General features: G+C 50.2%; 2 protein-coding genes and 1 pseudogene across 2 annotated transcripts; 1 reads left to right on the forward strand and 2 right to left on the reverse strand.

Annotated features, from left to right (window-relative positions):
• Positions 1-1,475: 1,475 nt before the first annotated feature.
• Positions 1,476-2,923, forward strand: LOC147443630 (uncharacterized; annotated as a pseudogene).
• Positions 2,924-3,041: 118 nt separating this feature from the next.
• On the reverse strand, positions 3,042-6,137 carry LOC147443631 (uncharacterized). Its single transcript, XM_086526435.1, has one exon. The coding sequence runs from the start codon at positions 6,135-6,137 to the stop codon at positions 3,477-3,479; it is 2,661 nt and encodes an 886-aa protein (XP_086382561.1). The 3' UTR covers positions 3,042-3,476.
• A 9-nt stretch (positions 6,138-6,146) lies between these two features.
• On the reverse strand, positions 6,147-7,463 carry LOC147443632 (uncharacterized). Its single transcript, XM_086526436.1, has one exon. The coding sequence runs from the start codon at positions 7,461-7,463 to the stop codon at positions 6,147-6,149; it is 1,317 nt and encodes a 438-aa protein (XP_086382562.1).
• Positions 7,464-12,048: the final 4,585 nt, after the last annotated feature.

Consider the following 12,048-nt stretch of genomic DNA (forward strand, 5'->3'; position numbering starts at 1 on the left):
CTCTCTCTCTACAAAACGTAGTAAAAAGGCACGGTAAACGTTTTGAGGTTTTCATAGTGCGTTTGCTGCGTTCTATAAAATGTGTTAATCCTTTTAGTGGATTTGCGTGTGGCACAAATTCCCCATCACTTAGAGCCGAGTCGCCCCAGCACCAGCAAGGTTAACAGCAAATTATCAAAACTTTGGTCGCACCCACAAATTCTTCATAAAGATCTCGAAAAACCTGTTGAAAAGTGGAGCTGGAGTTCACTGCCAGTGTTTGTTTTTTGGGGCAGACTCTAAGATTTTTGCTCAACTGTTTGGCGATAAACTACAAGTTCTAGAGAAAATTTGTCAATTTTTTTCAAGGCTTATAATAGCATTAAAAGCAAAATTAGCTTCTCAATCACTATTTAAGTCAAAATGATTATTATGTTGTGGTATGATTTTCATTTATAAAAAGTAATTTTCTAAATCTTAGCATATTTTTCTAATGTACAATAAGTTCTCTAGATAAAACATTACAAATTGGCTATAGAAGTTTATACATCTTACCTCATGCTCATATTTTTTGGCGACAATATATAAAATTTTACTCCTAGTTATAGCCAAAACCCTGGGCTCAAATTGTGTTTTTAACCACCTTAGCGATATTTAGCCAAAAAGAAATACATTGTTCGCTGCCTCATTGGTCAAAGATGACGATAATCATGACGGGTCGTTGTCGGCCAGAAAAATAGCTTAGCCCCCTCCTTTTTCAAAGTACTAGTAGGGCTATCATCTGCGTTCGAGTTCATTGCCTTTATTGTAGCAGACACCAACCAAATATGGCGAAGCCACTCTTCCCACTATCCCCATTGCCCATGAGTGCGACCCAGCTCTTAGAATGAGTCTCGTCTTCACCTTTCTTTTTATTGTACATGATGTTACTTTCTTTGATAAAGTGCCAACACGCATGATCATGGGGTTGAAGAAGATTACACTTATGGCTTGTGACAAAAAACCCACAATTATTCAAAACTTCTATAAATGGGAGCAAGTGTTTTTTATTGAATTTGGTATGTTTTTTATTCCTTATGAGGGAGTGGTTCTTCGTCACTAAATGACACCTCCCTAGGGAGGTGGGATCAATGGCCCACAATAAGCGTCGCGAGGCGGGTGCAATCCGGGCCGTCCGATCGACATTTAAACTAGGTGTGAACTAAGCGTGAACTCAGAGATATGTGCACCACACCAAATTTGGTGTGAACTTGACGTGAACACGATGTGAACTAGGTGTGAACTGGGGAGGGCCTGCACACCACACTAAATTTGGTATGAACTCAGTGCGAACTCGGTGTGAACTAGGTGTAAACCTGCCCGCGACGTCGTGATCTATAAGCTTATCCCACACACACCTTTCAACGAGCGCGCGTTAGCTTAGTGGTTAGAGTCAATCCCGTGGGAGAGAAGGTAGTGGGTTCAAGTCTCAGATCCGAGAAAGTGAGAATCTTTTGCATTCCGTAAGAAATCCAACGGTCACGATCAACTAATGATCGTGAGCCATTGATGCGACCTCCAAATGGAGGTGTCAATTAGTGAGGAGGGTAGTGCTTTCCCAAGAGTCTTCGCGTGTATATATATTGCAACGTCTCTCTCTCTCTCTCTCTCTCTCTCTCTCTCTGCAATATCACGGACATAATGCAAAATATTGCGCCAACATTAATTAGAAGGAGCGGCAGCACTGGCTTAGAGCCATGCCGCCCGGCTCATGCTCTTCCACGCTCAATTACCATTCCTCCGCTTGCATGCTCGCAGCCGCTGCGCCTGCACCCCTCTTACCGGATGAAGGCCGACGCATGGATGCTCTCCGCAGTGAAGGCCTCCACCACTCGGGAGGAAGAAAGACTCATGCATAGTCTCTTCCCCCTCCTTACCTTCGCAGCCTATGCGGACGTGCAGGAAAGCCTCGTTTATCTGCCTTGTGGCCGCCAAATTCCTGGCCTGGACCTTCCTCTTTGACGACATCCACGACGATGTGCAAGAGGGCTTAGGAGGGGTTCATGCTGCAGCAGACGCGCTCCTCAAAGTGCTTGACAGGGCCTTGTTTATAGGGGAGGCGAAAGTGGCAGCGCCCTCTAATGTAGCAGAACGCCACATGGCCATCGCCGTCCTTGATCTGCGGCTGGCCTGGTGGAGCGAGATGCGCGCCCACTTGTGAGCCCCGCCTCCCAGGCCCGCTTCCGCCAAAACCTCCTTCGCTACGCCGCCTCTGCCGCCACCCAAGTCGCCTGGCGCCAATCTGCCTGTATTCCCGACCTCTACACTTACATAGTCCATCGCCGCGACTGCGCCGGCCTCGAGGTCTGCTTCGACATCTTTGAGACCGGCCTCGGCGTGCAGTCTGACAGGAGCGTGCTAGACTACCCTGACTTAACGCTCTTGAGGAGCGCAGCAACCGACCATGTCTCCTGGGTGAACGACCTCTTCTCCCTCAAGAGCGAGTATGTCCAGAATGCAGACTTCTGCAACATACTTGCGGTAATTTGGCTTCAACCATCCAACCCTGGCTATGGATCAGACCTTCAGAAAAGCGTGAACATTCTGTGCATATGATTGAACAGAGAGACCAGGACTTTGCAAGCCTTCTAGAAGAGGCACAAGGGTGCAGGGCTCTGACGGAAAATCCCGGAATGGCCCGATATCTGGAAGGCATAGCCAGTTGGCTTTCTGGAAATCTGCACTGGAGCTATGCTACCGCTCGCTACTACGACGGTGTCGACCAGGAATGCCCGCGCCTTGTGGATGCACCACTCACTTTTCGTGAAAATTTCTATGTAGTAGAATATTCAGGCGCGTTGAATATTCATCGAGCCTGTCCTCCGGACAGGACAGTGAGTCTTATACTTACCATCTTGAGTCACTCTTACCATCTTGAGACATACAGTGACTGGCCAACTTCATCACACACTCTTCTTAGATAAACACCAAATCTGATATAATTGTTAAGGCCCCTCGTCTCACAAGACGGGGAAAACACTAAGCTCCAGCAGAGATCGATACACGAGGGCTTCTCAGGCCCGAGAGCAAACCATGGCCGGGTCTATAGTGGCCGGCGTCACTAGCGGGAGCCTACTCGGCTCAATCCAAAAAAGGAAGTACAATCGAGTTCGGAGCCTCAGGCTCACCCGTATAGCATTCAACCAAAATGGGCTCGAGTCTCTGTCGAGAGACCAGCCAAAACTTCAAAAACCTGCTCGACACTCTGGCTCAGCTGAGACCAGGTGGATATGCAAAAGCTGCCACACAGGGCCTCGACGCTCTGGCTCAGCGGAGACCAGGCGGAGAGCAATAACCCACAACCCACTACGGGAGTATTCGACCCCGACGCTCTGGCTCAGTGAAAAACCAGGCGGAAGGCAAGGTTCCACAACCCACTACGGGTATATTCGGCTTCGGCGCTCTGGCTCGGTGGAGCCCAGGCGGGGAGCAATGATCCACAACCCACTACGGGTGTATTACAGCCCACAGCCCACTGCGGGCATCAGCAGTAAACCAACATAATGTAGGGGCCTTGCGCCCAGTAGCCTGTCAAGCTGTTCCGACTGTCTCGCATGTGATACGCAGCCCCAAGAGTCGTCTTTGAACACAATACCCGCTGTAAAACAATCACACGCGTAGCCTGTACCAACAGCGATGGCCGGCGGATCCAATCTGGGATGGTAAGAGAGCAACCCCTCAACCGGCTGCCCCGCGCACGGTACCTGCTTTTGCTGACAACAGCCCTCGCGCTGCCTGTGGTCACCAAGGGCAGTACCCTCTGGGTGAGGGGCCTGCTGGTCAGCCCTCAAAACCTGTTTTCCGAAAACAGCCCCCGATGGAGTAAGAGGCTTGCTGGCTGTGCTCAATACCTGAGCTGTGGATGGCGCGGCTCTGAGGCCTGCTGCCCCGAATCTACTACGCAGAGGGTGCCCTCGGCTACCCCGCGTACTGCACCTGAGCTGTGATGCAAGGGCTCGTGGCTCCCGCTCTCGGGCGAGCTCACGGCCAAGACAACCCCGCAGGGTGCTGACACTGCCCGCCTCTGAGCAGGCGCGATAGAAGGCCGCCAGGCGCGCGCTCTCGCGGCCCGGGCGATGGAGCCTGTTTGCTTCACTGTGTAGTGACCTCGGAACCCGAAGGTTCGATAACCCCCGCTTCTGCATGGCTTTGGGCCTTAATCCCCTAGGCGCCTCCAGATTGCCTTCACATCCGGCCTTAGTACCGAACCCTCTTAAAGCCACCAAAGGGCGTTCCCGCGTATCAATCCCCGACACGCACTCGATGCCCCTTTCCACTAAAGGGCCTTCCCACACCGGGGGCCTCTCGTCGGCTCGGAGCCCTCGAGGCCTCGGGTCATGAACTTGAGCTCGTCTCGAGGGTCCGAGGAGAGGTGGGGGATCCCGAACTACTCCCCAAGAAGGAGACCCGTAACACTCTCCCCTCCCCCAAAAAAGTTCGATGTCCTCATCGAGAATACATACGTTACCCACACAACAATGTGTTTCAATCTCAGCATTTGGCTTACATCGTCCAGCATCACTCGCAGGTATGAATCCCACACCTTTTTCTGACGTATACGTGATCCAAGCAACCAGCCAAGGGAAGTCATTTGCCCCCTTCTTGAGCTGGACAGCCGTATCTCCTGTCTCTGAGTCATCCCCACCATCAGTACTCAACGAACTACCGAAATGTCCCCTGACCTTAGGAAGCTGTCCCTTGCTCCTCTCCGAACCTTCACAGTTAGTGCGGCGTGGAGGAATCCACCGCGCATCTATGGTTGTGGGTAGCATCCCCCAATGCGCATTCGTCTCCCATTCGGTTATGCCTTGTGTAGCTTTCAGCAGTATTCTCTCCCCGCTGAACTGCCTTCCTCTGCACTGACTTTCCTCGCAACACTCCTCGAGTGCCAACCATGCGACCATCATGACCAGAACCAGTGAGACCCCACTCTGCATTTGGGAGGGCCACGCCCGTAGCCCTGTTAGCCTTCTCGTCCAGAGACCCCTGATGTACTGCCTATTGTTCGGTGTCCCGTGAGCCCACTCGAACCAGCAGTGGATAACCTGTAAAAGCCAGAGCTTAACTACTCGGCTAGCCCAGCTACCTGAAAGAAAGGCGGGCTGGTGCTCACCGGAGCCCGCCTTCTCGCGCTGTGTCTTTTCATTGCATACGCCTTCGTTGGACTGCCCACCTTGCCTAGGGGACAAACCTCGGCCATACATATCTTGCCCCAACGTGTGGTTTTTCTTGCACCTACTTATTCCACCACGCATCTGAGATATTGGCTGATCCTCCGACTCAGCTCGACACCTCCTGATCGTGATACATTCCCGACTACTCGCGTTAGCCTCTGGCTGTCGAGGTGGGACCCATCGGCCATCCGTAGGCAGCATTTGTGCCAGCCCTTGTTTTGCTACATCCTGCATATCCGAACCAGAAAACAGCTCCAACTCTTCTGAATTAACTTCGCCTCGGCCCAATGTGCTCCGGCATGCTGTCCACTCAGCTCTTTCGCGCATTCCACAAGCGGAAGTATCCTTGCAGGAGTAATAGTCTCCCGGGTCCCATACGCATACTCTCACACCCGGAAGGTCTTCATTGGTCACATTGATTAACTCGTAAGCCACAACTCCAAGCAGCCCAGGTCGCCATGCCCGACTTGGGCAGTCACGCGTCTTCACCATCATTCTCGAGTCTCCACTCAGGGCCCGCTTGCCCAACGGGGCGCATGGGTGGGAAGTCGTAGACCCCCGCCCTTTCATATCAATCAGTAGGCTGTCCCATTCGATGCTGCTCCTCGCGAGCATACTGTCCCAGTACCAGTATCCTAGTACAAAAAAAATTATGGGTCCTCTATCCCAAGGTCCCCACATAGTGTCATGTTCGGGCACACCCTCTGCACCTCCTTGGTTACCTTCCTGCAGCTTGCCCGACTCCCCAGCGCAGGTTGCATTCATTTGAAACATCTCGATCCTCGAGGAGATCGCCCGCCGCATCGCAAGGCGTCTCGGGTAAAGGGGCACCTGGCCCTCTAATTGCATTATTTCTGGCTCGGCAGGCCAGTCCAGGAAGCTCAAGCCTCCCACAGTCGTGCTTCGTGCGCCTTTCACCAACCAGCCCCTCATCGAGGGTAACATCAATGAGAACTAGTTAGTTCTGCCGTCTCCAGCCCCATGGCGGTAGGTCCCCACTAGGACCTGTTCTTCGCAGCCACATCGTAACCCCGCGTTGACTGATCCTACTGGCTTTACTTCAGCCAGCTTTTCACTCGCATTCCGCCTATAAGGCCACTTCGGAGACATCCCCAACCGGATCTCCCTGGCCCATGTCGTGACCCAATCGTCGTGCATTACTGTCAGTACAGACCTTGCTGTGCCTCGCACTTCAATGACCACTCGCACCCGACTCACATCCTTTATATTCACTTCACGCCCAGGCGTCACAACCGACATGCCACATTCCAGTTTCACCACATTTCCTCTCACTTCTTCGCATGCAACTGGCTTATCGCCACGGATTTCCACAATCCCCTTCTCGGGTAATTCGAAGGCAGCAGCCTGTAGTCCGCCACATGCTTCGTGTTCCAGCTCTCCCCTCTCATGTGGGGAATGGGGGTCAGCAAGGATCACCTGGTGTTCCTCCTCCATTTTTTCACGGGTACCATACCCATCAATTAAGCATGGCTCGCAAGCCGACCACTTCCCATCCAACAGGGTATGACCAGCATTACCTCCGGTAGCATGCAGTAGTTCTTCCTCATAACGGGCCTCGACATACCCAGGAAACATCGCATCCAATTTCCTCGTCCACTCTTCTTCACTCATGCATTCTTCTCCTTCGTCCACACACAGGGGACCAGATACGATAGGGGTTACCGCTTGCCCCTCACCCTCAATCACGCCCAGCTGAGCGTTTGGAGCCATACAAGGCTCAGGCACAAGCGTACCATCATCATACTCTCCATTCGCACAATCGTGCATCGCATTATACAGCCAATCCCCTCCGGGAAGAGTATCCTCGGCGGGAGCCAAAGCATCAATTTTTTGCGTTACATCACGGTCCAGCATACGAAGCATTCTCATCTCTTCATCGCGGTCTATTTGTCCCAATACCGTTACCATCCCATCGTGGAGTGCCTTCCGCTCCAGCTCTTGTCTATTCAACTCTTCTTGCATACCTTTCCTCTTCTTTTCAAGGACCTTCCTGGTTCGTCTTCGCCCTCGACGCATCTCTTCACAGTCCCAATCAAAACGCCTTTTATTCCTGTCACAAGTGTGATCCAGCCTGCATAATGCTTCCTTCACTTCCTTCCCGCGGTTCACGCGCTCTTCCATTTCATCCTCACTCCAGGACAATGCTAAACACTTGCCCCACCTGTCCAACTTCTCGCACAATAGGCTCACCGCCATATCGAAGCAAAACACTGCTGCTTCCACATCAAATCCAGCATTTAAAGAAGCCATTTGCCTGGCTCTGATACCAAATGTTAAGGCCCCTCGTCTCACAAGACGGGAAAACACTAAGCTCCAGCAGAGATCGATACACGAGGGCTTCTCAGGCCCGAGAGCAAACCATGGCCGGGTCTATAGTGGCCGGCGTCACTAGCGGGAGCCTACTCGGCTCAATCCAAAAAAGGAAGTACAATCGAGTTCGGAGCCTCAGGCTCACCCGTATAGCATTCAACCAAAATGGGCTCGAGTCTCTGTCGAGAGACCAGCCAAAACTTCAAAAACCTGCTCGACACTCTGGCTCAGCTGAGACCAGGTGGATATGCAAAAGCTGCCACACAGGGCCTCGACGCTCTGGCTCAGCGGAGACCAGGCGTAGAGCAATAACCCACAACCCACTACGGGAGTATTCGACCCCGACGCTCTGGCTCAGTGAAAAACCAGGCGAAAGGCAAGGTTCCACAACCCACTACGGGTATATTCGGCTTCGGCGCTCTGGCTCGGTGGAGCCCAGGCGGGGAGCAATGATCCACAACCCACTACGGGTGTATTACAGCCCACTGCGGGCATCAGCAGTAAACCAACATAATGTAGGGGCCTTGCGCCCAGTAGCCTGTCAAGCTGTTCCGACTGTCTCGCATGTGATACGCAGCCCCAAGAGTCGTCTTTGAACACAATACCCGCTGTAAAACAATCACACGCGTAGCCTGTACCAACAGCGATGGCCGGCGGATCCAATCTGGGATGGTAAGAGAGCAACCCCTCAACCGGCTGCCCCGCGCACGGTACCTGCTTTTGCTGACAACAGCCCTCGCGCTGCCTGTGGTCACCAAGGGCAGTACCCTCTGGGTGAGGGGCCTGCTGGTCAGCCCTCAAAACCTGTTTTCCGAAAACAGCCCCCGATGGAGTAAGAGGCTTGCTGGCTGTGCTCAATACCTGAGCTGTGGATGGCGCGGCTCTGAGGCCTGCTGCCCCGAATCTACTACGCAGAGGGTGCCCTCGGCTACCCCGCGTACTGCACCTGAGCTGTGATGCAAGGGCTCATGGCTCCCGCTCTCGGGCGAGCTCACGGCCAAGACAACCCCGCAAGGTGCTGACACTGCCCGCCTCTGAGCAGGCACGATAGAAGGCCGCCAGGCGCGCGCTCTCGCGGCCCGGGCGATGGAGCCTGTTTGCTTCACTGTGTAGTGACCTCGGAACCCGAAGGTTCGATAACCCCCGCTTCTGCATGGCTTTGGGCCTTAATCCCCTAGGCGCCTCCAGATTGCCTTCACATCCGGCCTTAGTACCGAACCCTCTTAAAGCCACCAAAGGGCGTTCCCGCGTATCAATCCCCGACACGCACTCGATGCCCCTTTCCACTAAAGGGCCTTCCCACACCGGGGGCCTCTCGTCGGCTCGGAGCCCTCGAGGCCTCGGGTCATGAACTTGAGCTCGTCTCGAGGGTCCGAGGAGAGGTGGGGGATCCCGAACTACTCCCCAAGAAGGAGACCCGTAACAATAATCACACATACTTCACTCTCTCTCTATGTTCCGACTACTACTTATCTAATCCAAAGTCTTGTTCTGTGCGTGAATAAGAAGATAAAAGTCAGATAATCTTTCTGTCCTCGAAATGTGGTAGGATGTTACCATTTCTCCCTCTCCAAGTAGTTGTGAGGGGTACCACCTGTGAAAAAATAAAAAAATCCCCTATTAGGCGGAAAAGGATAAGGGAAGGGTGAAAGATTGAGAGGGAAAAGGGAAGGGTGAGACTCTCTCTCTCTCTCTCTCTCTCTCTCTCTCTCTCTCTCTCTCTCTCTCAAAAACAGGTCTTGAGTTCAACTCTCCTCGTCTGCTAGATCTTTAAGGTCTCTTAGGATAGTCTCTTACGACGTTAAAACTCTCTTCTTCTTCTTCTTCTTCCTCTCTCTCTCTCTCTCTCTCTCTCTCTCTCTCTCTCTCTCTCTCTCTCTCTCTCTTTGAGGTGAAGATGATGCACATGGTAGAAGCAATCACCTCTCCATGTCGGGCCCGATGAAAATGCAGCAACAATATATGTGCAGCGTGAGGAGGTGCAGGTCGAAGGAGGGAGGAAAGAGTGAGGAGAGGTGGAGGTAGGAGGGGGCAGAGGATGCGTAGGCGGGCACTGGTTGCACTACAATGCTAGCGATGGCGAGGGAAAGCGGAGAGATAAGGAGAGAGTCTATTAAAGTAGCAAATGAATTTTTTTTACATGTAGCCAGTAGGAGCGAGTAATTAGAAGAAGGGGTACAAGCTGGGATAAATTGAGAAAAAATTGAGAATCAAGGAAGATGCGAGCGAAGCGCGACACGGCAGAAGGGCAGGGTGGCCGCAGAGGTTGAGGGCTCGGGGGGGTGCACTATGTAATCATGTTAATGTATCACATGAGTTCGAAAGGAGGAGTTTTAAAATAGAAAAAATTAGGCAATTTAACAGAGATGCATTAAAATAAGGGGGTTTAATATTCAATCGTTAAAAAAATCCTAAAATAAGGGGTCATTTTATTCATTCAAACATGTTACAAAAGGGGTTTTTTAAACACCTCACGAACGCACGTTCTATACGGGGTACTGAATGGTGAACCCCCCGAGGTTGAGGGCGGCGGTCAAACGAGCTGGAGGGGATAGGCAAAAACAGTCGAGGCGAGAGTCTCTTGGATATAGGTGCAGAGATGGCCATAGAGTTGCACGGGTGGCTGCGAAGGAAGTTGAGGTGCAGACGTGCAACCTTTTTTCTATGTCATAGGTTCCAAGTGTAAGCGTCACTATGAAAATCTCTAATTGTTTGCAATGGCATTTTCCCACGTTTTGTAGAGAGAGAGTCCAAAATCAACCGAGGAAGGAAGAGAGAGGAGGGCGGGGGGGGGAAGGGGGGCTTTTTTTTCATTTCAAATATTGTCCTGTTTATTTTCGCACTCATTATTGCGATAGTTGCCTCTATTATTGCCACAAAAATTACCGCGTTTATTCTAGAAACCCGCTTTAGCGCCTAAATATTCAAATTTTAGTGTTTCCCTTTGTTTTGGTGTTCCCTCCCCCTTAATAAATATTAAAGAACGTTATAAGAAATTTTCAAAAAAAATAAAAACATGGAACAATAGCTAGCTATGTATATAAACATGAAACAACAAAGAGCTTGCTCCATCCTAAAGGAATGCATGCGGCTGATCCACGTAAAGCAAGCATCGGCAAAGATGAAAAGCTAAACATGGATGACATCTTGTGTTGAGGCATGAGCATGATAGAGTGAAGTGTGACCACATTTTACGAGATGGTAGCACCTATGTTAGTTTCCTCAAGATTTATTTTGTAGCAGTGTGCACATGGTTTACACTTTTGTTATCAATTAAATTAATCACTATCACTTGATTAACATAATTTAGCATGCTTCACAAAATTAGAGAGAGAAAGAGGGGGGAGAGAGAGATAAATGGATGACACGACTAAAAAAATTCATAACTTAAAGTATACAAAATATTTATGAATCATCTTCCAAAAGATCCTTACAAGAAGCGTCATCCAATTCTAAGCCCATGGCTCCTAAATCAATAAAGAGAGAAATAGAATTGTTGTTTGTGGATGCCGTTGGCTTCATCATCTTCAAATTAGTCATCCTCCATGTAACATTTAATGCACTAGTAACTTGTGTGTAGCGGAAATTGATAACATAGTGAGCATTTCATTAAGAACAAATTCCTCATGAGCATAGAGAAAGTACTTAATTTGAAAAAGCAACATAGCAATTTACACTTAGCTAATTCGGCATTGACAATACTTGAAAAGAGAGATAAATAGAACAATTGACAATAGTTGAGGACCAGATTTACATGGAGTAGGTCCCCCCTCCATAAAGGCTTTGTATTATAGCTTCTCCCATGAAAGGAGACTTTTTGTACAATAAAGTTCTTGTGCTCCTTGACAAAACTCGTTGGTGCAACGAAGATGGAAGCTTCATGCACCAAATTATGCTTGAGTAACACACCTAGTGTCCCTAGCCTCAGTCCCAAGACCTCGTGCACACCTTCAAAAATGGTGAGAGCTAGCAAGGAATGAGGATAGATTGAGAGGAAGAAGATGTATCTTACAAGATAGAAGTATTCTCCTCACATAATCGCTCTAATAGCATAGCTTAGCTTAGTAATTAGCATGGTAGAGGAGATGACCATGCATTGAAGCTTGGCTCTTGGTTGGATTTGCATTCCATAGCCAAGAGTTGTTGGTGTAGGCCTCAACTTCTCAATGCTTGGAGAAGGAGATGTAATTCTTCTTGCACAGATGAGTTGTGTGTGTGTGTGTGTGTGTGTGTGTGTGTGTAGCAAAGTGTTATACTAAAATGCAGCCCTCTCTCTCTTCTTGGTCGACCCCTCTTCCCAATTACTCATGATGGATTCCCATTGGCCCCTGTAGAGCTTAGCCAAACAATCACAAATTAGAAGCATAATTGATAGCCTTGTCACATTTCTCCCCCTTTTTCCTTTTGTGAGAGGTTTAGGTAATTAAAATTATTTATTAAACTCTCATTGGACCCTTTCGTCTTCTGGCCAATTGGTATCAGGCAAGCCATTGGGCTGCTTTTGATGCTCATTGGCCCCTTGGTA

Source organism: Adiantum capillus-veneris, chromosome 13 (genome assembly GCF_014529385.1).
Source record: "Adiantum capillus-veneris isolate H3 chromosome 13, ASM1452938v2, whole genome shotgun sequence".
Taxonomy (NCBI): domain Eukaryota; kingdom Viridiplantae; phylum Streptophyta; class Polypodiopsida; order Polypodiales; family Pteridaceae; genus Adiantum; species Adiantum capillus-veneris.

Bases quoted from the DNA above. Each gene is read 5' to 3' on its own strand.
- LOC147443632 (XM_086526436.1), bottom strand. From the start codon at position 7,463: ATGGCTTCTTTAAATGCTGGATTTGATGTGGAAGCAGCAGTGTTTTGC.
- LOC147443631 (XM_086526435.1), bottom strand. From the start codon at position 6,137: ATGTTACCCTCGATGAGGGGCTGGTTGGTGAAAGGCGCACGAAGCACG.